Source organism: Equus przewalskii, chromosome 4 (genome assembly GCF_037783145.1).
Source record: "Equus przewalskii isolate Varuska chromosome 4, EquPr2, whole genome shotgun sequence".
Classification (NCBI taxonomy): Eukaryota; Metazoa; Chordata; class Mammalia; order Perissodactyla; family Equidae; genus Equus; species Equus przewalskii.
Window position 1 is genome coordinate 11,932,841 of NC_091834.1, and position 27,438 is coordinate 11,960,278.

A 27,438-nucleotide genomic window follows, 5' to 3' on the forward strand; every position below is an offset into this window, starting at 1 on the left:
ATGAGGAACTCATACAACTCAACAACAAAAAACAAACAACCCAATCAAAAAATGGGCAGAGGATATGAACAAACATTCTTCGAAAGAAGATATACAGATGGCCAATAGGTACATGAAAAGATGTTCAACATCACTAATTATTAGGGAAATGCAAATCAAAACTGTGTGGAGATATCACCTTACACCTATCAGAATGGCTATAATTAACAAGACAAAAATTAACAAATGTTGGAGAGGATGTGGAGAAAAGGGAACCTAATGTTTTATTTCAATATCATCTTTGTTCTAGATTTTACTGTCTTCCTTGACTTATATCCTTCACCTTCCTTCTAAGGTAGACAGAGCTACTTACTTGTTACTCATTGGATATTGCTTCTTCTTTATGGAGCTTAAACTGTGTTATAAAAATTGACTCAGGTCTCTTATTCCCTAACCTCTCTTCCAATTATAGGCACTTTGAATGCAAGTTCATTCAGCATTCATCTTTTTACTGCCAGCTCCTTCATGTCAACTAGTATATAGATGCTCTATGATGTTTGTTAAATTGAATAAGTAGGTCATGTCTGTATTCAGAGTGAATGGATAGATGAATTCCTTTTTGTGCAGCATTGTTAATGTTACTGATAGTATTACATTGATTTTTGATATGGTCTTTACACATATCATTTATGTACATCATTTAATTCTGGCACTCGATCAATCTTCTTTCATTTGAATATGGCTTGCTGCTTCTAAGCTTGACCCAGATCTCTTGCTTTCCACAGAGATTTTCACTGCTTATATAGCGGGTTTCAGTTTTTACTTTTTTTGCATTTTTTTCTTGCTGATGCTATATTATAGACTTTTTTCCTGCCATTGCTGCCATAGGACTTAATAAAAAGACTTTCTTACTTTCACTTAAACTTTTATTTCCCACATGGCTTTAAGGTATACATTTTACTCTTTCCCCCATCATTAATACATCACCGTTTGACTCTGTCATTAGGCTGTCAATCTGTAAAACTCTTGAAGAAGAGGAAAGAGAGACCTTATTTTAAATAGGCCTGATACTTTGCTAAAGAGGTTGGTGCACTGTCTACAAGTCTATTCTTGTCAAGAATAAGCTTTTGAAATTTCAATAAGAAATGAAATTTAGAAGAACAACCAAACCGTGAAAGATCTAAGGAGGATAAAATAAATAAAAGAAGGACAAAAATCCGCTACGAAATTCTAGGGAAGATCCCTTGCTTTATTTTAAAATAACTAGATATGCAACCAAGTATATCCTGAATGGCCAGGCTGAGAGTCTAGGCATAAAATTTCGTTAAGGGAAGATAGTAGTCAAAAGTCCCTAAAGCTTAGGTCTCCATTCCAGTGTTAGTGGTCAGAATATGAAACGCTTTAAACTTGAATTTCTAGGTTGAGGTAGTAGAGATTGCGGTGTTGCGCCTGGATGAGAATAGGAAAAGGGAATGTTTAGTAACCATTCCCAAAGAAACGCCATAGAAATGGTGGTGACCCGCAGTTCCTCCATTTCCAGTGAAGTTAGGATGAAAGAGTCGCCTGAAGTTCTGCGGGAGAGATTTATGTTAAAATTCAGAGAGTCTGCTGGGTTCTGAGATTCCTGAATATGTTATTAAGCAGAGCAGGACCTGCCCCACAAACAAGGCTGGAGAGTTTTCCAAGATTCCAAGTCATGAGGCAGGGTTTCCAGGGACAGCCCTGCCACAGCCTCAATTGTTCTCTGAGATAATCTGACCTGATTCACGAAGAAAGCCTATGGAATTTCATGGACTTCAGACTTTACCTAAAAATGTGGTTGGCAAACAAGCTGGGGAATAAGTCAGTTCTTTCTGAATATGGGCACTCAGACTAGCCCATTTGCCTCAGAATTATACAAATACTACTGCAAATGAGAAACTGCAGTTAACTTCCTCTGCCAAACCTAAGAAAAAATTCTATTTCTGCTTAAAGCGGAGCGATTTTCAATGCAAAGGAATTGATGTGGTTACAGGAGAAAGTTTCATATTGGGAATAGCATCTAAAGACAGCCACAGGGGTAGGGCCAAAGGAAGTTCACTCCTTAAGCTGCTTCCATGAAAAACTTCAATCATCTGCTAGCTTTTGCTTCATAAAACTTTGACATATGTCCCTTGACCTTTACCAACTACCCTTTCACGTTTGACACTTAACATTTTCTACATGATTAAAATTCAACGTTAATTAATTTCAACACTATCAGTTAAGTTATATTTAGCTAAGAACACTCACTTTTGTCTTTTGTGAGTAGCACTGCAGTGTTATTACAGAGAGGGAGTCAGGAGGGCAACAGAGATACGAGAAGAGGAGAATGATTCAGTGTGCAGATAATTGTTTCAAGTGAAATTTAGCTCGATATTTTTGTTCCTGTCCTCAGTAGAACTGAGATTTAGCACCTCGCGTTGGCATTTAGCCCCCACCCCCACATAGGAGGAGGCTGTGCTGGGCGGGTGCTGAGAACGAGCCACACCAGAATTAAATTATAGCACAGTTCTAACACTGGCAAGAATTTTCTCTGGCCAGCTCTTGGGTGCAAAGCTGGTGATTCCAGAAGAGAGGCAAGGCATTCCTAGAAAGGATCTCCATATGGTGTGGCTTCTCCCTCAATGAGGGGCGTTGACATGGTTGTTTAAAGAGCATCGCCCCAAAAGTGGTGACTATTCCCAAAGGAAACAGCGGAAGCCAGAATATTTTAGCCGTAGCTGAGTTATAGTTCTAACCTTAAAAAGTCACCCATGAGGTTGTCTTATTGATGGTTTGTTCCATAATGTAACCAGAAAGCTCGCTGGAAATGGATAAAACCCAAGAAATTTGACCTCTTTCCTTAAGTTTTCCAAGTGAGAAAACATTTTTATTAGTTTGTTTGTTCCATGCTCTTCTGATTTGTGAAAAGCAAATCTTGCTTTTACCTGAAGCTCAAAATACTGTAGAACTATTACAGCTGCTACTCTTGGGGATATTAGCATGAAATTGTGGCCCATATGTTTACTCTGCCACTGAAATACTTCTGTCCTTCAGATCCACGTACAGAGCAGATAATGCAGGTGAAGCATAATTCATATATAAGTCGTCCATATATGTCTCACCGAAGATCCAGTAATAGTAATAATGAATTAAACTTTGGGGTTCTTTGAGATGGTGTATACCCATGTAACCTCCAGTTGTTACAAAACAAACAAACAAAAGAATACAACTTTGCAGCATTTTCCTTTGCGTATGGCAGGACATTTTGCCTCCAGTAATTCAACTTTTATGTTCTAGAATCTAGTTCCATGCCCTCATCTCATGCTCTACCTGCCGTTGGAGGACACTTGATCTCTGACAGATTTTGTTCTCCTACCCACCCCTTGGGAAAAACTACAGCCTCTGTATGCAAAGGATTTAACTAGCTCTGTTTGTTGTCGAGTGATTCAATATATCAGGTCATTTCTGCTAGTCGAGTGCTGAGAGGATGTCCCTGTCCTGGTAACTGGCGTTGAGTCTTAGCCCTGAAGTCAAGTCTGCCTTGTGTTTTTGCGTTCTTCATGGGACACCAAGTACCTCTCTTGGTCCCAGTGCGTGGTAACCCAATCAGCCCTCTAGGATGGGGTCTCTGGCTTTTTTTTCTCAGTGCTCTCCCCAACCTCGCTCCCCACCAACTCGAGGATAGTGGAGTCCTAGTTCTGAAACCTAGTCTTTTAAAACTATTTATTTATTTATTTATCTATTTTGATGAAGATTAGCCTTGAGCTAACATCCGTGCCCATCCTCCTCTATTTTGTATGTGAGACACCTGCCACAGCATGGCTTGATAAGCGGTGTGTACGTCCTTGCCCGGGATCTGAACGTGTGGACCCCAGTCTGCTGAAGCAGAGCATGCAACCTTAACCACTGCACCACCAGGCTGGCCCCGTGAAACCTAGTCTTATGATTAAGGTCTACTACCACTGAAAACATTTCTGGTTGCAGTGGCCTCCTCGGGCCTCTGACCTGGGCCTACTCTGGGCTCTCTGTCAAGGGTTCTCCTCGTTGCTTATCACAGAAGCCCTGAATCTATCCACTCTCAGCAGTCACTGGGCCTTCTGGATACTCTGATTCACCTTTCAAACTGGACTAACTCCCCACACTTGTCAATGAATAAATTGCCAGAAGCACATGTGCCACCCCAGTGGGCTGCTCTGTTCCAGGTCCCGGTGCCTCCCTCCCATCTTGTCCTTCTACAGTTGCTCTTGGCCAAATCCTGCTATGAGGTAATGAAGGAAGACGCCGAACTTTACTATTTAGAGGACCAAACATAGATGAAAGGGGGGCAATCATACCCTACATTTAGGAGCAAAAACATTTTTAGTGTGGGAAGACTTTATAAAAACGTAGTTTGCTAGTCCTTGAGTCTTCTAATTCTTTTTGGCTTCACTTGGTTTAATATAAGATGGAAACATTTTTATCTCGGATCTTCACTTTCAAGTTAAAATTTAAAACATCTTGTGTTTTGCAATATCTTTCTTCAATGGACTGAATAGATGGCTTCCCATACCCCTTGAGATTGGAGATAATTTTATTTTATAAGTTATTTTTCTCTCTGTTTTTACATTTTAAGGTGTTACACAATGGCCTCATTATGGAGATGAAACATCCGACTGTGGGGAAGATATCAGTGCCAGGTTTGAACATTTTTGTTATTTTTCTTAACACCTTCCCTTATTAATTTTTCCCTGTGCTGATCACTGCAGGTAGCTGATTATCCCCCAAACAACTTGGCAAGACATTATCCAAACTTTCATTTCGGTTAGAAGGAAAACAGTAGGATCACACCCACAAGCTTGTATGCTGAGGCGATGGGATTGTGTTTTTGCTCTAACAAACGTCTGATTCCTTGGTGACAAAAAATACTCATATTACCTAACTCCATTTTGTGTAATCATATACTCAGAAATGTACGTTATGTAATTGCCAACTGATAGATAACAGTAAATATGACAAATGTTATAAAATTTCTTGTGGTTCAGATAAGAATGATAAAGAAAGCCAGGAATGATAGAGATGGTGTCCAAGGAAGGCTACTGAATGCTCAGGCCAGGGCGTTTTCTTTCTAAACTATGGTTGACGGTATGGATGTCGGCTTTGTAGATTAAGAAACTAAGTGTTTTCAGTAAACCTAGACTATATTGAATTTTCGTAAGCTGACTCATACCAAACAAACTCGCCAAAGACATTTTGGCCTAAACTAAATGCTAACGTTTTCACTTCCAGGGAGAGTTCTCCTTCTGGTGGCCAGAAGCTTCAGGCCTGCTCTCAGACCTTCCAGACTGTAGTGAGAGCTTATCATCAGCCTGTCACCCCCCACAGCCTTCACTTTGCTGTTGATCATAATATCACTATTCCTCAGATCTTTTGTCTCTACTCTGGGCATTGCTGGAAAAACACTCCACATTCTCGTTCATTGTGTCCCTATTGTCTAGGCTTATACATAAACTATACACTTTTTTTTCTTTTCTTTTGACAGAGAATAATGAAATTAGTTAGAATATAACTTTGGTCATTGTTTTCTGAAAACTATATCCTGGTCACCTTGTTTGAAATTTGGGTATTCCCCAACTCAGTCAAGCAACATAGAGCATTTACTTCTGTAGGTATCGGATCCCATTCATTGACTAACTGCTGTTGTTAAATTCATTCTAGGTATAATCTAATTCTAAGATTTTGGATCAGTTTGATAATAATGCCCCAGAACAGATCAGATCGTGGCCACATGCAAAAAGAATAAGGAGAGAGAAGTATGATGAATAAAGGAAGCTGAAAGAGAACATTCTGATCTACAGGAGTAAAAGGAACATTATGCATGGATTAGGGAAAATAAATAAGAGAAGTAGCAGGTCTATGCATATCAGAGACTGGAATCACATGGTAACAGGGACATGCTATATGGTATAGAAAGATGGTGAAAAAAAGCATGTTGATAAAAGCTAAGATAGTCATTTCTTCATTCATGTTATGAGCATACTATGTGCCGGGCAATACTTTGGGTCCCGGGAATACAAAAATAAACCAGACAGGTTGGCCCCTGGCCATGTGGAGTTCATACTCAATGGAAAGTCAGATAATAAAAGTAACAAACACATTCTCCCATAACTGTAAGTCATGATAAGTGCCAAGAACGGGAAAGGGCAGTGTGCTGTCACAGAGAATAATGGGGACGGAAGGGACCTACATTAGTTTGGATGATCAGAGAAAGCCTTTCTGAGAGGATGCCTTATAAACAAAGAATTGAAAGATAATAAGAAGTGGACGTTTGAAGAGTAAGGAGTAGCATTCCAAACAGAGGGATCAGCATGTGAGAAGACCTTGAGGTGGGAAAAGGTTGGTGTGTTTGAAGCCATAATGAAAAGTGAGGAAAGAGGGGCAGGAATTAAGACGGAAGAGAGAGACAGAGCCCAGAGGCCCCACTAAATTTAGTTTCACTCTATTTTTAATCAGGGGAGTGAAATGACACAATTTATAACTTAAAGCAGGGAGTCAAGTTCAGAAGTTATTACAGGAGTTCAGGTGACGGTGTCAAATTAGGGTCATGGTAATAGGGATGAAGAGAAGGGGGTGGTCAAAACAAAAAAATATAATCACGGCACTTTCAGTATGAGAAGACGTTAAAAAGCATTTTGTCCGGTAATTTTTAACTTTAATTTTTAAACAGTGGAATTTATTTTCCAAATGAAGTCTCCATATCTAAAACAGATCAATTCACTGATTGATAAGCTAGCTCTCCAACTGTTTACCTTTCTTTCCCTGCTTCCACCACGCTGTAGTCCACCAAACACCTCCTTGAAACCATTGGCCCTACTGAACAATTCAAGAACCACTGATCTAATTTAATTCCACAAGTTTACAGATGAGGTCGTGCAGTCATTGATGCCCCCAGGACATGAGAAGAAAGGGTAAACTTTTGAAAGTTAAATACAGTTGTTAGCATGATAGTAAGGAAAAAGGAAGTCAGTGGCCAGCCTAGAATGAATTCATTGGACGTAACACTCTCTCAATCAATCAGATGTGAATTTACTGACTTTCCTGGTAAATGAATGAACAGTCAATCTCAGGAAGTGTGAAATAACTTTTCAGATTCCTAAAGGGGAACACATAACTCTTTTGCTCACTTTATAAGTGTGTCAGTTAGCTATTATCACAATAATGCCGTGTAACAAATAACGACAAAATCTCGGTGGCATCCAAACACAAGCATTTGTTTATTCCATGCATGTGGATCAGGTGAGGGATAGCTGATTTAGGCTGGGCTTGTCCCACTGGCTTTGCTTATAGGTGTAGGTTGGCCAGGCTTGGCTCCTTTGTGTGAGTCAGGCTCAGTTCTACTCCATGCATCTCTCATGTTCTTCTCATGGCATTGGCAGAAGAGCAAGAAGGCAAACAGAAACCACAATGCCACTTAAGACCTTTTGCAGAACTAGGAGAACCTTCTGCCCACATTCCATTGGCCAAAGCGAGTGTTAGGCTGTGTCCCAATGGGTAGGGAAATAGATCTCTCTTCTTAAGAGAAATTGCAAAGTTACATGGTGAAGGCATGGGCACAAGGAGGGGTAAATAACTTGGCCCCAAAATTCAATTTGCCACAATAAAATTCTCAGCTCTATAGCAATCTCTATTTTTTTTTTTTCTTTTTGATTAGCCCTGAGGTAACATCCACTGCCAATCCTCCTCTTTTTGCTGAGGAAGATTGGCCGTGAGCTAACATCTGTGCCCTTCTTTCTCTACTTCACATATGGGATGCCGGCCACAGCATGGCTTGATGAGCAGTGTGTAGCTCTGCACCCAAGATCCCAACTGGTAAACCCTGGGCCGCTGAAGTGGAGCATGTAAACTTAACTACTATACTACCAGGCTGACCACTATAGCAATCTCTTTTTAATCTCCTTCCAGAAAATTTTATTTTTGTTTCTTCAGTTTCCATAGGGCTTAGACATCTTTTTGGTATGCCTATCTTATTGACTTACGTTATATTCTTTCTATAGAATTATCAATATAGGAAGTCTCAGATTTGAGATGAAATGGAAGTGTTTAGGTTACTTTTGGAGTAGGTATCTGAGTGTCTCTTGAGGGCAGCACATCCTGACTCCCCATGAAAGGAGAGAGACAATTCTGCATAGAGATGTCAGGTAAGAAGTTGCTATTGTATCTTCTAATTCAGTGTATGCCAGTAAGGGGTCACTCAGACAGGACAAGAGAGATTAAATGCAAAGGGAATTTATCAGCAAATAATTAAAATTTTGCCTGTGGGTTGTTCCTTTCATTGATTTTATTTACCGATGATAGTTTCTTTGTAAGGGATGTCCCCTTTGGAGACCTCATGAATACTGTAGAAATCACTCAGATTCTCCCACAATGCCTCAGTGAGGCAAATCTGCCCAAACTGGAAATGTAGGTGGAGTTAAAAGTGATTTTATGCTACACTGTTTTCTAGTCAGCCAGTAGAGGCACATTTTTGAATTCATTAAATTTAGTTCTATGGATTTACATATATATCTGCATCTCCACTTTTACAGTAAAAATCCTTGTTAATGTTACTTAAAACTACTTGTTTATATTTCCTTTGTTATTAATGAACTTCTTGTGACCTGTACTGAATTTTCTGTACGTTGCACTAGTTTGCCTGAGACATTTTATATCTTAGTCATTGCTCGAAACTTGTCTTTTGAAGAACAATATTTATTGTGCCTGTTTTAGAGATGTATAAATCCACAGCATTCCCTCAGATTCTCAGACTAGAACTCCTGTATAGGAGACTGCAAATTGATTAATACCTTAAAGATGCTGGTCATCCAATGTTGAATATACTTTCAACAGAGATGGGAAATAATTTACCTCTTCAAAATGCCTTTTTACTACTTAAATAATTATTGTAAGCATTTAATACATTATTCCAGTATTTATAATCATTACCAATACTAAAATAAAGTAACATTATCTAAACTATCTCCTTTATGAATTTAGATCTAGGGTAACATACTCCTTTTTCATATCATTTCCCACTACCTCCAATCTAGAGTAGGCAATTAGGAAAGAAATTTCATTTGTGTATGTACATGTCATAGTTAGAGCATGCAAACTAGTTAATGCCCATGAATTATCTCTAAATGTGACTTGTAGTTATGCTAAATACTATCATTCTTTATTTCATGTATTGTTCATTAAACTACTCTCTCATTTGAGCTTTAAAAGTAGAGACTGACTAAGAAAATTAAATTATTAATGGGGGTATAAATGAGAAAATGCATTCTCTCTCTCTTTGCCACGCTTAAATATTCCAGAGTTCTAAGAGTCCCCAGTGAGGGGAGTCATCATTCCTTTTAGCTCACCATTAGTTTAGTGACAGAAGTGTCAGCACAGTGGACACAATGTACTAATTCGCTCATAATTAACTACAGTAATCTGATTGAGTGCTAAAACCTCAAACACACACCCATCCACACTCACACGCAACTCAACTCACTAAACCTATCATGTTCCATAAGCTATATGAAGCTCTGGGATAAGGTTGTACCTAGGACAGGTCCAGTCACTCATGAGCTTACATTTTGCCATGGAATTATTGTTATTCCAAACAATAAATACAGAAAAGTGGGTTGAGGATCCCCAGGGAGAACCAGAGGCCTCAGCAGGAAGCACAGACAGGGAGCACTCACCTAGTATATGGGATCAGGACAGGTTACCCTGAGAAGTGAAATGTAGACAGACATGTGAACAATGACCAATTGCCAGCTGGGCCAAACTGGTGTGTGCCGAGGGAGCAATGAGGAGGCGCTGAGTTCTGGTGTGCTGGAGGAGCTAAAAAAGGGCTCAAATGAAGAAGGGCTCACAGTTACCCTGGAGAGGTAGCCAGAGGCCAGAAGAATACAACCTAAACTAGAGCTAATGAGTAAATTAAAAACCAATCAAAAGTTACTGGAGAAGTAGGCTGAGGTTTCTGAGATCTCTTCCCTCCGTGGGTGAAGGAAGGACTCAGAAGAGTCCGCAAACCTGGTTTGGCAGATGTTCTCATTGATTGCTTTTAGGGGAAATTTCTACATTGTTTCTAACTCGCTTGAAGATTTTTGCAAAACTCATAGTGTCCTGAAGTTTAAACTATGAAATTGATAAAAATTTGTGTTTGCCAGTTACTAAAATGAAAAGATACATTCAAGTTCATACCACAACATTTCTTTAACAAGAGATTGGCCATTATTTAAGCTTTAGCTTATTTGTGATTTGAGTGGAAAGATCTTACGTTAGTTATCGCGTTTCAAATGACTGCCAGTTTCCACTGAGCCATTCAGCATTTGCATCTTCTTCTTGTAATACTGCTGGCCATTGGCCTTGTAGCCACAGTGGAACAGGCTGTCCTTCCATGTACTGTGTAGGTGCCAAAACAGGCTTCGTGCTGACTTCCAGACTTCAAAGGATGTCACTGAAATAGAGTTTGATGTGTAACTATAAAGTTTCTCACTGGAACCTTTTTCCGATACTTCCCTGTGAATGTGCATTGTGGTTATATGATTCCAGCAGCCCTTCTGGGAAGTATTTTAGTGGTGAATGTGTCAGCGTTGGGAAAGGGAAGCAGTCTTCTATGCATGTGAAATGATTTTAAGTTGAATTGCCCATGCCTGCTGGTCCCCTGATCTGTGTTTTTCAGAAAGCAGCTCCAAGTTCCTTTAAATAGAAGTTTTCTTAGTTTTTTTCCCCATAATATTTTAATATTCCTATTTGGAACCTACAACAATTTTTGGCTAGTGGGTCTTGGATGCAGGAAGAGCAGTTACCACTATGAATTAATGTAGCTCAAAGCAAATTATTAGAATATTGATGTTTGGGTTTTAGAGTGAAGTTTTCAAAAGTTAAATGTACTTCTTTACTTGATTATCTAACATACTGTATTTCTGAATGTTTTACAAGTTTTTTATAGTTGATGATCTAAAACACCTTTCTTTTGTAAGCTCCTGGAAGGCAAAAATGCTGTCTTTTAAAAAATCTAACCGGCACCCTCTAAGCCAAGTTAGTACTTAATAGATGTTTTCTGGATGATTATTAGAATAAGAAAGAATTAGATGAAAAATAATTGAAAAGGTGATTTGTGACAATTTTAAGAATTATGCATTTTTTTTAACTCACTGGCTACCCGTGGAAGCTATCTGAAAGAGACTTATTTACCTCTTTAGTTTGTTTCCAGTGTGAAGTACATGAAATGGGGTGACCGCCTCGTGTCTTGCATGGTTACCAACCTTCCTCTTCTACGCTACTCAAGCCTTCACCTTGCCCTGTTACTTTTAGCTTTTTCCTTCCCTTTAGATAGAAAATTAGATAATGTTTCTGAAATCACGTATCTTCGAAGTGCATTTAAGTTTCTATGATGGATAACAGCAATTGAGAAAGCTGTCATAAATCCCACTAGGGAAAAAGAAAAATTAAGAGGAAACAAAGTTTCAGCGTATGTCCCTCCATAATGTTTAGATATGTTGATCCTCATAAGGAATTCTAAATAAAACCAATCCGAGAATGAAAAGTGAAATAAGTTATTTCTTCCAGGTAGAAAAATCTTTCAGATGACAACAGGAAGAGTGTGTGAAGTTTTCATGTTGTGTATAGTGCGTAATCCGTCTTCTAGAAAGAGCATACTCCTTCAGGGACCAGGTTAAGCTGTAAAAAGAGGAAAGAGATGAAAGCAAGGTTCTACAGTCTGTCAACAGAATGAGAGGAAGCTGGCAGGGAAGTTAGTTTTCAAATAAGACTAGCCACGGTACTTCCCAAAGTACTCAATTATTTTTAACTTTATTAAACTCTTAACTCGTGGCAATGCACTGAGAGTTAAATAAATCAGTATATTCTCAGATGATTTGACAACGAGTGCCTGCAGCCTTCTCTGGAAGTCCTGTTACAGACACGCAGGATCATAGACATTGTTACCGTTCGGTCAGAAATGAATAGCACAGTGACTTTCCTTCCTAGGAGGGCAAGGATAAACAGGAGGAGTGAATCGCATCCCCAGGAAGGTCTTTCCTTCAGGAACCGGAGAAACCCTAGGAGCCAAGTTACTGTTGCCGATATGACTTAGGGATCTCCATCAACTATGTTTATCTGTGCCATGAGGAAGAAATATTTCATGAGACCTGGGCTTTCATGCTCAGGGAATTCATGTTCCTGTTAGTTGGGACTGGGAAAGTGGCCAAGAACTCAGTTGTTCCTTTTCAACATGTCCCCAACAACCTAGATGCTAAGGTAAGTGATATGTCTAATAGACAAGAAACTCTTGTTGTAAATCAGTTCTCAGTTTTCGGTGAAGTTTTGGGGTACAGAGTAAGTTTTCACTATTAGAAAGTGATATTTAGGCTAAAGAATTTTCCTGGGTGTATATTTAATTGGCTATGCATTGTTGGCGGTGTTTTCCCAAGTATCACTACCCAGAATGACCCTTGGGCTTAGAGATGTGTTTGAAATCATCTGAGTGGGCCACTGAATGTTGAACCAAACCTAGACATCAAAACAAAATAAAAAACAAAACCAAAAAGCCACAGAAACAGTGGAAATTTCGATGATGAAACATTTTCTGGTTTTTGCCTAGAAGGTGGTTCAGAAATTTTCTGGGATCAATTCTTCAGTCCTTGCTGTATTAGCTGCAGCTAACTTTCATAGGGTACTCAGAGAAGTCTTTTTCTGGATCAAATTTAAGTATTGACTTTGTGATGGATCGTTAGAGAATAAATTAATTAAATATAATTAGGCATGTAAACTGGCTGGAGAAGTAAAATCAGATACCATGTGATAGCTAAATACTCAAATTTAAAAATTGTCTTCCAGTTTGGATTTCCATTTTATGGAGTTAACGTGGATAATCGAGAAGCGACATTGTCTTTGCCTCCAAGTGGGCTTCAGCCTGGAGTGAGTTGTGTGACTTCACTGCCAGGTTTATTCATGGCTGGAGAAGGGGTCTTTCAGTCTTGTCTGAAAGAGGGATTGCTTCGTTCTCCTCTAGCTTCACGAAGTAGGGGCTCTTTGGTCCATGAAGAGATGACAGTTGGGCTGAATACCATAGAAAAATTGTTTTCTTTAAATATGGTTCTTTGAGATGTCAAGGTATGCTCCTGTTGAGAAGACTTAGCCAGAGAAAATATCAGTGGAGTAAGCCATCTTTTTATTTAAAAGGATGATGGTTTAATTTTGGTCTGGCACACAGTGCTATGTTAATGTTAATATGTATTGCGGGAGGTGAAGAAATAAAGGGATTTGTCAACCTACAAAAACAGAAACTAGTTTAAGAGGCAAAGGGTATATTTGGGACCAGACAATTGCCATCAGGGAGCACAGGTCCAGGCAGAAACCCAGTGAGTGTCCTGCTTAGAGGAGAGGGGCTCAGGGTTTTTATGGGAAAAAGGAGGAAGCTGAGGTAAGATATTTTTAGAAGAGGTGATTGGCGCTGACAAGTTCAGTATTCTTGGCTCTACCCAATTGGTTACTGATTCTGTCTTCAGGTAGAAAGTCCATAAGCATCAGTCTTTGTGATTAGGATGTCTGTTTTCCTGCTGACTTCTCCGATAATTGCTACTAACACAATTGTGATTTTGGCCCAGTCAAAAGGTTTGGCCCAGTCTGGTTTAGGACACAAGGCAGTTTCTCTGGAAAGGCAGCTCTGGCTACATTTTAAAATGACTCCACTAAAGTAACTTTTGACAAGTTCAATAAGAACCTCCAGATATGTTCATATAACCAATGGGTTATGTGCAATATCCCACTTATCACATCACCTCCGGTCCTTCAGGGTTTATTTGGCCCCGAGTTGGGTCTGTGGGACTCATTGCTTATCTCCTTCTCAGCAGGAGCAAATGCTGTCTTCTGTGTGTCAGTTGTGTATCAGCTTTTATGCAACCATATCTCCATGTTGTCATTTCTTTATCTGGTGGGGCATTAACAGTCACTGTGTCTCTGGGTTCATCCTTTGAGGAAGATTAGGGCACCGCACAGAGGGGAAGGGATGAGAGACCTTGAAGTGCTTCCCCACTGTGTCATTCATCAGAACATCATGAAAGTCACAGCAGCCACGTGACTCTCAGAGTGGGTAACCCGTTAGTCTAACATACTCAGAACCCTGTGTCCTATTGAAGGTGTTCCTATGAATCCTGTACTCCAGCTTATTGCAAGAAGCCATGCACTTTTCAAACAATTAAGCAAAAATCTAATTTTAATTAAATTAAAAGTGAAAAAGTTAAAACAAGACATTTTGGGGATTTGAGGAGAACATGTGGTGAAATAAAAGTACCAATAAGATGCTATAGCCACAAAAAGATAGAGAAGCATGACCCCACATAGATTTCAGGAATATCCTCCACACAGTCGAGCTCCCATAAACTCTGCCAGGTCTGAGTCTGCTTTCTCTTTGTCACTAGACCTTCAAGTTGGTGTGTGACCTTAAGTAAACCACTTCACCTTTTAGTGCCTTGTCTTCTTGAGAGCCATCTTTTTATTCTTTCAATTTAAAGTAAAAATGCAATTCACTATACTGCATGTAAACATATTTTATGAATAGATTTTTATGGCATCATTGCCGTGGAACATTCAAATTTGAAACCAGGGAATGTAAGCACACATCTGTTGAGTATTTCTCTGTCTATGGTGTATATATAAGCCCTTTATATACACAATTTGTTTAATCTCTAGGACCCTTCAGTAAGCCGTACATTATGATGTCCATTTTACAGATGAGAAAATTGAGACTTGCTGGGTGTTGCAACGCCAATTGGTGCTGCACTTCAAACCCAGGTCTGGGTATCTCTGAAATCTGTCTTCTTTCCCCTATTTGCTGCTGTCTCCTAAAGTTGAGCCAAAAAGGAAAGTTGAGCCAATTATTGAGTGTTTTAGCTTACAACTTTAGTCTCTAACTTAAAGGCTGCTTAATGTAGTATTTTAAATGTTTTGTTTAAAGATCAGCTTGGAAATCTATTTAAAGAATGTTTAACTTTCAAGAATTTGAACTTAGATTGAGCCTACCTACTTTGAGGATTAAATTCGCTTTTTACAAAGTCTATAATTGTGTTTCTGTGGAAAAAAAAAGCCATCAGAAAAGGCATTGTTAGACCATTTTGATATTCTCAAGAGCCTATAAGTGTAAATGCACCAAAACATGTGGATTACATTTCCCTCAAGTTGCACTGTTTTCACACATTAACAGAAAAGGAGTTTGAAAAAGGAAAAAGAAATATTTGGGATGTAAATGCAGATTTCAATCATCAAAAGACTAAGGAAGTTAAGTTGCCACCTCAACCTATTTGGATTTCTCAACTTTCCCGTGGTCTTCCCATGGCCCTGGTGCTGTGTGGGCAAAGCTGCTCTTGCTCACGGGGCGGGGGGACTGATTTTGTTTTAAAGTTAGAGCCCAAATCCCTTTGAACAACATTAACTAAACTGCAAACAATGTTGTGTTGGTGTAAAAAAGTGAAGATGGTTTTTTTTTTTTAAGTGAGTGCTTGATACTATGACCAGAGTAAGAATTTAAAAATTAATTAGCGACAAATTCTGTATGATTCCATTTATATGAGGTACCTAGAGTAGTCAAAGTCATAGAGACAGAGAGTTGAAGGATGGTAGCCCGGGGCTCGGGGAGAAAGGAATGGGGAATTAGTGTTTGATGGGTACAGAGTCTCAGTTGGGGAAGATGCAAAAGCTCTGGAGATGGGCAGTAGTGATGGTTGCACAACAATGTGAATGTACTTAATGTCACAGAACTGTACGTTTAAAAAAGGTTAAAATGATAAATTTTGTGTTATATATATTTTACCACAATAAAAATATGATTACTAAAAAAAAACTAGTTAACTTCTATGTTGTTTTCCTGTGTACATATGGTATATATGTGCGGTGTGCATACAAAACCTGAGTAAAGAGCACGTCGGCTTAATCAGCGAGACCTGAGCCCAGAACCTGGCTCTGGAATTTACAGTTGGAGACAACAGATGCCTTCCTATTCTGTCTCAGTGGCATGTGTCCTATCTATAATGCAAGGATCAAAATTCACTGTGACTTACAATAATTAAATAATAACGTATCAAGTGCTCAGCACATAGGAGTAACTGGAAGTACTTTGTAGATAATTTATAAACTCGACTATATCTACAGTAGCAATGACTTGTGGGGGCAAATAAAACTAGCCACAATATTACTTATTTTTCAAACATTAAAAATTGAAATAATCATGCATGTTTCTCTAAGAAATACAGTAAAACAAATCATTCTTTTGTTTAACAAACATTTATCTAGTGTCTCCTCTGTGCCAAGTGCTGGCTGACAAAGAACTCAGTCTAATGGAGCATTTGACAGTGACCAATCAACTGAGCTGCAGTGGGGACAGGGAGACCCTGGGACTGTCGCTGGCTGATATGTGTGTTAGGCCAAACCAGCCCCTTTATCTGCCTTCGAAGTAGGGGCTCTTGGATCAGTATGTTGTGCATAAAGTCAGTGGAGACCATGCAGTGTGAAGGCATCCTCCAAAAACAGCATTGTCTCTGAGAGATCATGCAGGTGAAAACAATAATTCAGAGATCACAGATGAGAAGGTAACAGTTTGTTAAGGGGAAATTGGAGAAGGACCGTGATACAGTGCAGCGTCGCCAAAATATACTCTGCAGATCCTACAGTTTCTGGAAGTCCTAATAGTTGTCCCACCAAGAAATGACTCTGTGGTCAAAGAACTTTGGGAAACCTGCATTAAACAGAGGTCAATGAATTTTCTTCACCTTGGCATATCTCAGAACCATGAACATTCTAAGACACGTTTGGGTCTCTGAGAGGGAGACCCTGAGTGCTGTGTTTCCTTAAGTTATTTGACAGTGGAAACATTTTTCCCCCAGAGCTCTTATTAAGATCCCACGGAAAAGTGTTTTGTGGGTCACTCACTGGGAGCATGTGTCCCTTGGAGTTGGATGGGACAGGGTGTAATGGTCATTTACTGGAGAAATTGCCTAGTTTACACTAACAAAGGGAGAGGAAGCCAAACAAGAAAACTGCCCATCCTCTGAGGGTTAGAATTTTCTCTTTTTTCTTAGCTCAAGCGAGCAAGGGTCCTGAGGCATATTAGAAAGGGTTATTATTTTTCTATGAGGGTCGAACACCCACAAACACTGGACAGGAGAGGGTTAGCCAGGAGCATGGCCACGGGGGTGTCTGGGGGTCCGAGAGGCTGAAGTGGCAGTAGTGGGGTGCTTTCACTCCAAGCTGGCTCAGCCCCACCAGTGAGAGCCTCGTTCGACAATGAAAGGCACTAATAATGGAAATGAATTGAGGGCAACACCGAAGTGCAGATCAGGAATAGCTCACATGGTGATGCTCTTGCACTAGAAGCAAAAACTATCCTGGGATCTAAAGGAATCACTTAAGAAGAAAACACTTGCTCTTCATTGAGCCTCGGTAAAGCTGCATTAGGAGAATTCTGCACAATTGTTCATAGTGTAGCTAGAAAATGGGGCTGATTAAGTGGAAGGAAATTTTTTAAATGTGACAAAGATGATGAGGTGATTAAGGGGTAGGATTTAAGTAGCAAGATGTGGAGAATTTAAGATGTATGACTGAGTAGCGATGACAGTAGGTTATATGATAGCCGCCTATAAATACCCAATTAATTGCCTAATGTGGCAAATGAGAAGAAACAGGCTTTAAGCACCAAAAGGGAAACTTGAATTGAAGTCTATTAAGGAAGCAGTTTTTACCAGTAAGGGTGACTTGACTACCATCGAATGGGAAGTCACTTGAGTTATTTGGTTAAAGACTCTGGGTGATACATTTTTTTTCTTATAACATCCTGGTGCCATCAAATTTTTTTTCTTTAAAAAGGACGCAAACATTTTCATGTTTCTTAGGAGCAAAAATTGAAGACTAGAGAAAAATCATTAATTTGCTACAGAGTATTGTGAGCTGATAAAATCACTTAGGGTTGCTTACAACTCTAGACATATTTTTTCTTAAGCTGAATTACAGTACTAGCCTTGGTGGTAAGAATCATAATAAATCTATGCATTATGTTACACTGTGTGTGGAGATACACCCTGTGAATGTAAAGCATCATAAGGATAGTTACTATAGGGATCACCCGATACAACTAGCTAACAGTGCACGTGATTATGCATGAAGTGTCTTACATATATAGCCTCTAATCATCATATCAACATTCTGAGGGAGACATTAGTATTCCCATTTTACAGATGAGCAAACTGAGCCTCAGAAAAATTAAATAATGTGACCAAGGTCACACAAGCAGTGAGTTGCAGACCCAGAATTTGCATTCAGCTCTGATTTACTCGAAAAATCTGTGCTCTTTTATTGCGATGCTATGCTGCCTCCTGAAGGCATTTTTGAATCATCGCTTTTATAAACTTTAGAGGCCAAAGGCTTAGTATATAAGAAGCACTCCTGAGGGTGAAATGGTTTGCGTGTGTTTGAGAGTGGCTGGTCACAAGAGTGTTACCCCCACTTAACCCAGATAATGCTGTGGCACGGCTTCAGCAAACAGCTTGCCTGGGGTTGCTCAGGGAGTGAATGAGGCAGGATAGAGAAAAAGGGCAGTTGGCTCCAGCTCCCTGAGCATTCAGAGCTGGTGCATGGAGGAGCTCTGTCCGATCTCGCAAACAGCTTCCAGATTTGATTATAACTTCTCTTTGTGGTCTTAGAAGCTTTCTGTTATTTCTTCCCTTGCTTCATGAAGTTCAGATCTATTTTCACATAAACAGAAATGATTCCTCTTTTCTGAGCGCTTCATTGTTGGTGGCATTGTGGAATGTCCCAGGAAGGGGGAAATGGGGCCAATTTTAAAGGAGAAATTCCTCTTTGGCTTGCGTGTTTATGTGAAAATGCCAAAGCCACCAGCTGTTACAATAGCAGGCCTCTGGTAAAGCCCTCTTTCCCAACTGTCCTACAGCGTACATACAGCAGGGGGAGGTAATTGCAGTCGACTTGATTAGAAAATGAAAAAAAAAATTCCCCCAAAAGTGTCATCCAGCAGTCGTGCATTTTACAGGAAATTTGGGAAATGTGCCCTTTGCTATACTTTTTGTTTCAGTTAGAAGTTCCCATATTACAAGCATGGAAATGACAACTCAAATTCTAACCATTCTCTATTAAATACTTTACTTCAGCTTACCACTGAGGAGTGTTCTCCTTGAGTAGAGAGAATTGTAGATTGAAAAAAATTAATTTCACATTCCTATTTATAGGACATTTGAGACAAACAGCCCATCAGTGTTACTGTGACCTCATCCGCCTTGTTTAACCATCAGGACTGACTGCTTATGTCATTTACATTCGTGGAACGCATTTCAAATCTAAAGAATTCAGTTCCATAGCAGGACCTTAGCAGAGATGATATATATCATCTTCTTTGGCTATCTTTATAATGCTCTCTTCTTTTCTTTAAAAAAAAGTATAAACGGTATATTAGTACTGATGGAAAAACCAGATCCGAAAGGAAGGTAAAAAAATATATGTTACTTAAACAATTCTTCTGAAATCACTCAAGAGAGTGGGGTGGAATAGACTCTAAGAACAAAACGATATAATCCTGAAGATTATATTTTTTAAATGGAGTTTGAGTGGAGCTGTTTTCTGTATTGAACTGGTACAGCGTCTTCCCTGTGGACACTCCCAATAGAGGTGACACCAGTTCTAGTTCCTCCGTCTGCCCCCTGGTGTCCAAGGTGAGCTGTCAGTTTCCTGGACATGAGCAAGATTTCAGTGGGACTCATGCCCAGCTCTCCAAAGCAGGCCTCAGGTTGGAGCAACGTGCCCTTTCTGGGGAGAGAGCTTCTCCCCGGTGGTGCTGGAAGCTCATCTTTCTCTATTCTTCCAATTTTAGAGGTTCCTTATGTTTTTGGTCGCTCAAGTTAGAATCAGAATGGTGCTGCAGTGTTTCTGAGTCTCCTTTGCCCATGTATAGCCATAGGGCCCCTAAGTCCTCAGAAAGTTCAGTGACAGCTTACTCCATATTTGGCATTTTAGATCCAGCAATAGTTTTTATTAGTTAACTTCCCTTCATTTGCAGTGACTTACACACAATTTTCTTTCTGGCTTATTTTTCTACCTCTCTAATTGTGAAATTTTCCAGTAAGACCAAAAAAAAAAAAAAAAGAGCTGTCATTTAAACACTTTTGGTCTTAAATCAAATTAAAATTATAGGAACTCCAAAGCAGAGGTTGCCATTTCAGTTGGAATAACAAGATATTCTCCATGGAACTGGATTCTGATTAAAAAACACAACAAAACAGAAACAAACGTCACTTGAAGATGCTTCTTGGGCTCGTTGCCATCAGTCATCCTGGATCTTCCTCCTGGGATCCGGGGAGCCCCATACAGATGCTGGCAGGGCCACACCATTTTAAAAAAGCCATGCGTTTCCCCTGAAATCAACCATAACCAACTTACATTTGGGCCTCCATATCGTCTATTCCAGTACTTGATCCAAAAGAAAAATTAACTGTTTAGAATCAGAGGTTTCCAAACCAATACAAAAAGCAAACTTGACTCCTTCTTGTCATTTGTTTCCTTTGTTTTTATTTAAAAGGGCATAGGAAGAAAAAACGAAGATTAAAGGAAGGCAAATAAAGGGGGAAACACTGCAATTTATGAGTGCAAAAAATCGAAGGAATACACGTATTTGAACGGTTTCTGAGTTGGTCTCAATCTTTCTCTCCAGGCAACCTGTGCGCCTTCTCTTCTATGCAGGGAAATCCTCTGACCACACGGCTCTTCCTGTGCTTTTCCTGAGTATCAAGCATCACCCTCTAAGTTTTCAGCCATGTATTTTCTTTGGACGGCTCCTCTTTACTCTTATTAAATACTCACATATAAGAAAGGAAATGTCAACATTTAACCTTTGGTGTGAGGTGGGAAAAGGAAAAAGTTTATTTCACAGTGTTCTTCTATTTAAACACAATGGAACTCTGTTACAATGTAACTTTTTATTCTTACATTCCAATATAACGTGGTTGAAACTATGACACCCCCCCAAAAAAGTGAAGAAAAAGCAATGCATGTTATCCATTCAAATCCTGGTGTCAATCCTGGTGTTACAACAAAATTCAACATTCTATCCTTATAAATGGGCACTATGCCTGTTGAGTCTTTTCTCTCTCATAGTTAAATTCTTACAAATTTCAGCATTAATGTATTATAGTTTTCCAGTAAAAAATGTAAATCTCAATATGTTCGTGATAATCAAGCCCTTGAAACAAATATTTTTTTCCCTATGACACTTTATTAGGGTAAATATAGACAACTCCTGGATAATTTGAAAATCAACCAGTTTTAGACTTTAGCAGATAGACATATTTTAGTATAAGCAGCCTCATTCTGTTCTCCTGGCCTATATTTGCAATTTGAGGTGTATGTGTTTTTACTTGGCATATTTTTAAATGCTGTGTCAAACATTTTACTTATTATATAAGTCTTAGTTATTGCTATTATCATATCTGTGACATCCACTTTGCATCATGAGAAATTTAGCGACGTTGGATGAAGGCAATGGATTGGACATAGTAGTGTAGGCGTGAAAACTGGAGTTCATACTTAAGGAGACCTTATTATAATGATGATGATTATATAACTGCAATATCTCTACATCTAATGCAAGAAATGTTTGACTATGTGTTGTCTAGCTTATTTACTTGGTTTGTGCTTTTGAAAATGTTGTGGTGACTTAAGACCTTTAAGTCTGTATTTTGCAAAGAAAGAGAAATGTTTACCTAAACCACAATAGTAAAAGCAAATACACCAGTAGGGATCAACCTCCTAATTTTTTTCTTTTTAATAATATAGGTGGTCTCTTCATAGAATTTTCTAATAAAAGGTATAATATTAATTTCTGTACTTGAAAAAAAAACCCTCCTTATGTACTTCTATACACAAAAGGTATGCCTATAGAATGTAAATCATGTGATATTAAAAAAAACTGTATGGTATTCCTAAGGCTTGGGTCTCCAAACACTATCTTAATGGGGCATTTTTCAAAATGCCATTCATTCAAAGGATCTCTCATGGGATGCCTGGGTCTTATGTCATACCACAGAGGAGAGTGGCAGGGTTGGTCATGCTAGCAGGACAGAACAGCCCAATGATGTGAGAACCGGGAACTGGACAGGGACCCTGGTGTGGGTCAGAGGGATGGCACACCCACCTCTGGGTCTCCCCTCCTGCTTATGGGCAGTGAAAAGAACGCTAACCCACCAGGTGGGGCTTGATAACTGGTAAATATGGTGTCATAGAGATGGCAAGGTGCCCTGACAGGCAGTGACAAAACACATAAGCAGAGATCGTATGTTCAAGGAACCTCACAGAATCCTAGCAAATAGCATTCAGTGGACCTCAGGTAAATTCTTGTGCTTGGCCAGAGGGCTGGTATTTGGGAGCAGAAGTCAAGTCCTAGTAAAAGAAAGACAAAGGCAAGAGCAAGATGGACTCACTGACTTTCCCATATCCTGGAAGAACAAGGCTGCCAGAATGGTTTTAGGGGCAGAACTGAGCCCCAGGGAAGAAGGCAGAACCTACTTTTCAAAACTTGAGCAAAAGGCAAGAATTGATTTCGCGGCAAAGTCAAGCAAGTGCCTGGGCCTGCAGCACAGAGAGAGGACCAGACCAGCTCCGCGTCTTCTAAGCACAGTCCCGAGTCCCGGGCTCTGAAGAAGTCAGGGAGGAGTATCAAGGGGCAGAAAGCAACGCAGAGCATCGCCCAGAGAATGTTTCCAGCTCAAGTCTGTTCAGCAGGTAAGAGTCCAAGGCAGTGGGCTTCAAGCTGCTTAATGACCTATTTCTCAGAACTTTCCACAGCTTCAGCGGAAGAGGCAGTAACTGCTCCTGGAGGGGTCATGGCAGTCAGTCTGTAGGAAATCGAGACTGTTTCTCATGCCCTGGACAACTTCCCAGGAGTTTCCTGGGGTCCTTGATGGCCCTTCGGACTCTCGATCTCTATGAAGGACATCAGGGTGACGTTTCAACTTCCCAAGGCCACCTTGGGAGTCACCTTTTGACCAGGGAGCAAAACCATCCAGGAGTTTAGTTTGTTGAGACAGCTAGATGCCAACAACCAACATGTTTTAAAGAGCCCGCGGACCCACCTTATCTTTCCATCACCGTGTCTAGGAAGCAGGTATGTTCAACATGACCAAGACCACGTGATGCTTTTTAAAAGATTATTTGCTATCAAGACCATGCTGAGTGCTTAAAAACTGGGCCATATAGTTAGTTCATTTACTTTCAAATAATGTTGTGTTTGCCGTATTGTAATCTCCGTGCTTTCATGTTATGGTTGATGCTGCTGGTGACACATTCATACTACATCTAATATATTTATGCCATTCCTTTTTCTATGGAAACACCTAATCAGGCATCCAAACAGACATCCAGCACCCTGCCCTGTCAGACTACTGCACAGCATAATTTCTGGGGGAGGCGCGGGTGACCAATTGTTCTTCAAGGAGAGAGCCACCAGCAGAGCAAGGACCTTGAAATCATGTCCTGTGCCAAGCATGTTTATTAGGAGAAGTCGCAGATCCATGGTTAACTTAGAAAGGGATGTGCCTTCGGAGGACAGAGTTAGGACGAACAGATGTCATAGGGAAGAGAATTGGGCTCAGAATAAAGACAAACTTTTTCACATGTGGAACAGTAAGGAAAAAGAAGCAGGGTGTGTTGATCTTCCATGCAGTAAAGTGAATGTCACAGTAACAGTGGAGTTCAATCAAAGAAGAAGCAAGTGGGCACTCAGCGGGAATGTTATGTTTAAGTGCAGAGTCGGAAATTGACTTAAGTGGCTTTTAAAGTGAATGACTGAGCTAGAATCAAAATTCAAGTTTCCCGTTTCATAAGCTGGAATTTTTGCCTGGTTCCCTGCTGTGGTAGGCTGAACAACATTCCCCAAATATGCCCATGTCTCGATCCCTGGAATGTGTGAATGTTAGCTTATGTGGCAAAAGAGACTTTGCATATGTGGCTTAGTTAGGGATCTCTGGTTAGGAAGGTTATCCTGGATATGATGACAATAGTTTTGTAAAAGGGAGGCAGGAGGGGTCCGAGTCAGAGGAGAAGAAGATGCGATGATGGAAGCAGAGACTGGAGTAGTGTGCTTTGAAGATGGAGGAAGGGTCCAGAAGCCGAGGAATGTAGGCAGCCATTAGAAGCTGACAAAGGACAAGGAAATGGATTCTCCTCTGGAGCCTGCAGAAGGAATATAGCTCTGCCAACACCTTGACTTTAGCTTACTGAGGTCCATTTTTGACTTCTGACCTCCATAACTGTAAGAAAATAAATTTAGATTGTTTAAAGCCACTAACTTTGAGATTATTTGTTACAGTGGCAATAGAAAACTAATACCCCTGCCTTTCTCTAAACTCTGCCTGGAATTTTATTTGAGCTCCAAACACGCTAGCGAACGCCAGAAGTTTACACACCAATGGAGGAAATAGAGCTCTCTCCCCCAACGCTAGTTGCCGATTCTTGGATTAAGCCTGTCCGTAAAGTCTCTCCTTTCTAATGGAATTTTTCCTTCTTAATTTACATGTGTGCTGGAATGACTTCTGTGCGTTTATAATTGAATCCACTCTTAGCATGACATACAAGCCTCTTGAGGATCAAGCTTGGGACTCTCCCGTCTATCTCCTCCCTGCATCCCTCGCATGCTGAACCTGTCAAGTTTTCTGACTGTACCATGCTATTTTTCCTCTGTTATTTTTCACGTGTTGTTTTCCCTGTAGTGAGTGGCTTTTATTTTCTATTTTGCCTAGACAACTTCTACTCAGCTGCATCAGGATTGTTTGTCTATAACAGAGACCTCAAATAACACATCTTAAATAGAGGTTTCATTCTCTCTCCCATGATGGCTCAGAAGTGGTCAGTTCGGCACTTGTGTGGCATCTCTGCTCTGGGATGTCTGCAGGAAATGAGGCTCCTTCTGGCTATTGCTCTGGCACCCCTGGAGTATGGTCTCTGTCTTCATAGCACAAAATGGTATTTAGAGCTCCAGCCATTACATCTATATTCCAGACAGAGGGATGGAGGAAAGCATAAAGAGGAAAGGAGCAAAGAGCACTCCCAGCTATCTTTTTGGGGAGGCTTCTGAAAGTTATCATTATATCTACTCACGTACATTAACGAGTACTTAGTCATTTGGAAAGAGTCTGGGAAGTGTAGGTTTATCCTGGGGATGAGGGGTGGCATTTGCCTTACCAAAAACTAGATGCTCTATTTCTATGGAAGGAGAGAAGGGGTATTAATGGACAACAGCCATATCTGTCCCATTGTCATTTAAGACTCAAATTATATGGCTCCTGCTCTGGGAACATGTTCCTCACCCCTGACTGTGTTAGTTGTCTCTCCTCTGTGCTCCTAAACCTCTGTGAATACCTTTCCTAACCGCGTCAAACACCTTTATTACCTTGGCTGGCTCTCCCACTGGACTGTGAGCAATTTGAGGTGGGGGCTCTGTTTTTATCACTCTACTGCCAAGCACGGTAGCTATTAAAGTTTATTTATATTGAATGAATGAATGAGTTAACCCTGAAAAGTTGCAGATGCCAGTGTCCCAGAAATTTTGAGATTTGAAAAGATGTTTTAAGGTAATGTGTACTGTATTTTGTGCTCTTAAAATAGTTTTATAGGAATTCCTAGGAAATTAATAGAGGATGTTTCCAAATATAAGAGAGTATAGTTGTATGTATGTGTGTGTGTGTATTTCACAGTTTGAAAAATTGGAACTGTGCACATAACAAAGCATACTTAAATTCCTTCTGCACCCCCACCCCACCTTTCTCTGTAAAGATAGTTTAGAAAAACGTAATCAAGGGAAATTAATGTTAGTTAAATTCATTAAAATGCAGCAGATTATATGTGGACCATAGTCAGTATCAATGCAACCAAAACATGTAGGCGACGATAACACTAAGTTAAGAGGTTAGCTAATAAATCTATTGAGTACAAACCTACTGAGTAATAAAAATACATAATTTCATTTCTAGCAATTTTTTTTTCTGCTATGCCTCTCTTCTGTAATATATTTTAATAGTGCCATGAGATTATCAATACTGGAAAGGTAAGTACTGTAGTCTGGAGAAATCCAGAATCCTATAGCACTTTTTAAGTTCAAGCAACTAATTTCACCCTAGTAAGATTAATTTAAGATTAGATGGGAGAATAAAAGTGTAATTATGATTTTCAATATGTAGGTCTTCATTTTTCTTTAGGTTACTCTTTTGATAATTAACAGATATTTATCATCTACTGAAGAAATAAAATATGTAACACTTAATGGAGATATAATTTTAAAAAAAGACACACTACCTGCTCTTAAAAACTTGTAATCAATAGGGAAGGAGATTATATTAAAAATTGTAATGTGTTACAGTAGATATCAACTGAGGTTCACTGAGTTAATGAGTGAATGACCATAAGAATTGGGGAGACCATTTCTTTAGGGTATCCTATGGAATATTTTTGTGAATTACCTGTTCATATTTTTCCATCACCCTCTACCTCAAGAATTATTAGAGGACAATTAACTAGCAAATCATTTTTCACCTTGCTCTTCAAAATTAGGGTGACCATATGTTACTGTTTGCCTGGGACTGTCTCCATCTACGCCTGTTGTTCTCGCATAATTATTCATAATTCTCCTTGCACTTCCTGAAGGAGTCAGTCAATTTATAGCTCTCTTCTCCATCCTCAGCAGCACGTGCTTTCCTTCATTTCTCCCTTCTTCCTCATTTTCCACACCAAAAGCACATAGGGGTAGGAAAGAGGGCAACTTATTCTCCTCGAAAGCTCAATTTCTTGCTACGGTTCCCATATTCCTGTTACCACCCGCTGAATACAAGCCCGTACTCAAGTCTTGCAGAATGTTTCATGTTCCTGTGGTTTACAGATAAAGGCCTTTGTTCTTTGGAGGAGAATGTGCTTCTGGTTTAAAGAAAAAGAGAGGGAGAGATTTCCATGTTTGAGCTCACAAGCCTTTCTTTGTATTAGTTAGATCATCCAGCATTGGGTATATAGCCTTTCTCAAGCTCAATAATTTGACCTGCTGCAATTGATTTAGCTTTTGGCATTAAAAATTTTTTTTTTTCTGGGGCCGGCCTGGTGGTGCAGCGGTTAAGTGCACACATTCCGCTTTGGCAGCCTGGGGTTCACCGGTTCAGGTCCCGGGTGCAGACATGGCACCTCTTGGCAAGCCTTGCTGTGGTAGGCGTCCCACATAGAAAGTAGAGGAAAATGGGCACGGATGTTAGCACAGGGCCAATCTTCCTCAGCAAAAAGAGGAGGATTGGCAGCAGTTAGCTCAGGGCTAATCTTCCTCAAAAAAAAAATATTTTTTTTTCTGAGGGAATGAGTTGTTCTACAGTGAATATATTGTATAGATTGATTAATCAATTGATAAAGATGGCTAGATGACCA

The 27,438-nt window shown here is 39.8% G+C and overlaps 1 protein-coding gene across 21 annotated transcripts in view; it reads left to right on the forward strand.

Moving 5' to 3' along the window:
• Positions 1–27,438, forward strand: part of SUGCT (succinyl-CoA:glutarate-CoA transferase) — a 749,104-nt gene that overhangs the window by 579,010 nt on the left and 142,656 nt on the right. For 16 of the 21 annotated variants that reach the window (XR_011538973.1, XR_011538970.1, XR_011538972.1 and 13 more), the window contains one exon: positions 4,595–4,658. The exons of 2 other annotated variants lie outside the window; for them this stretch is intronic. Coding sequence is in view for 14 of the 19 variants with exons in the window: in XM_070615476.1 (XP_070471577.1) it covers positions 4,595–4,658 (64 nt within the window). In the remaining 5 variants the exon portion in view is untranslated. Of the gene's footprint in view, positions 1–4,594; positions 4,659–5,247; positions 8,971–27,438 lie in introns of those variants that run through there. 3 more of the 21 variants (XM_070615472.1, XM_070615469.1, XR_011538971.1) reach the window with 2 other exon arrangements.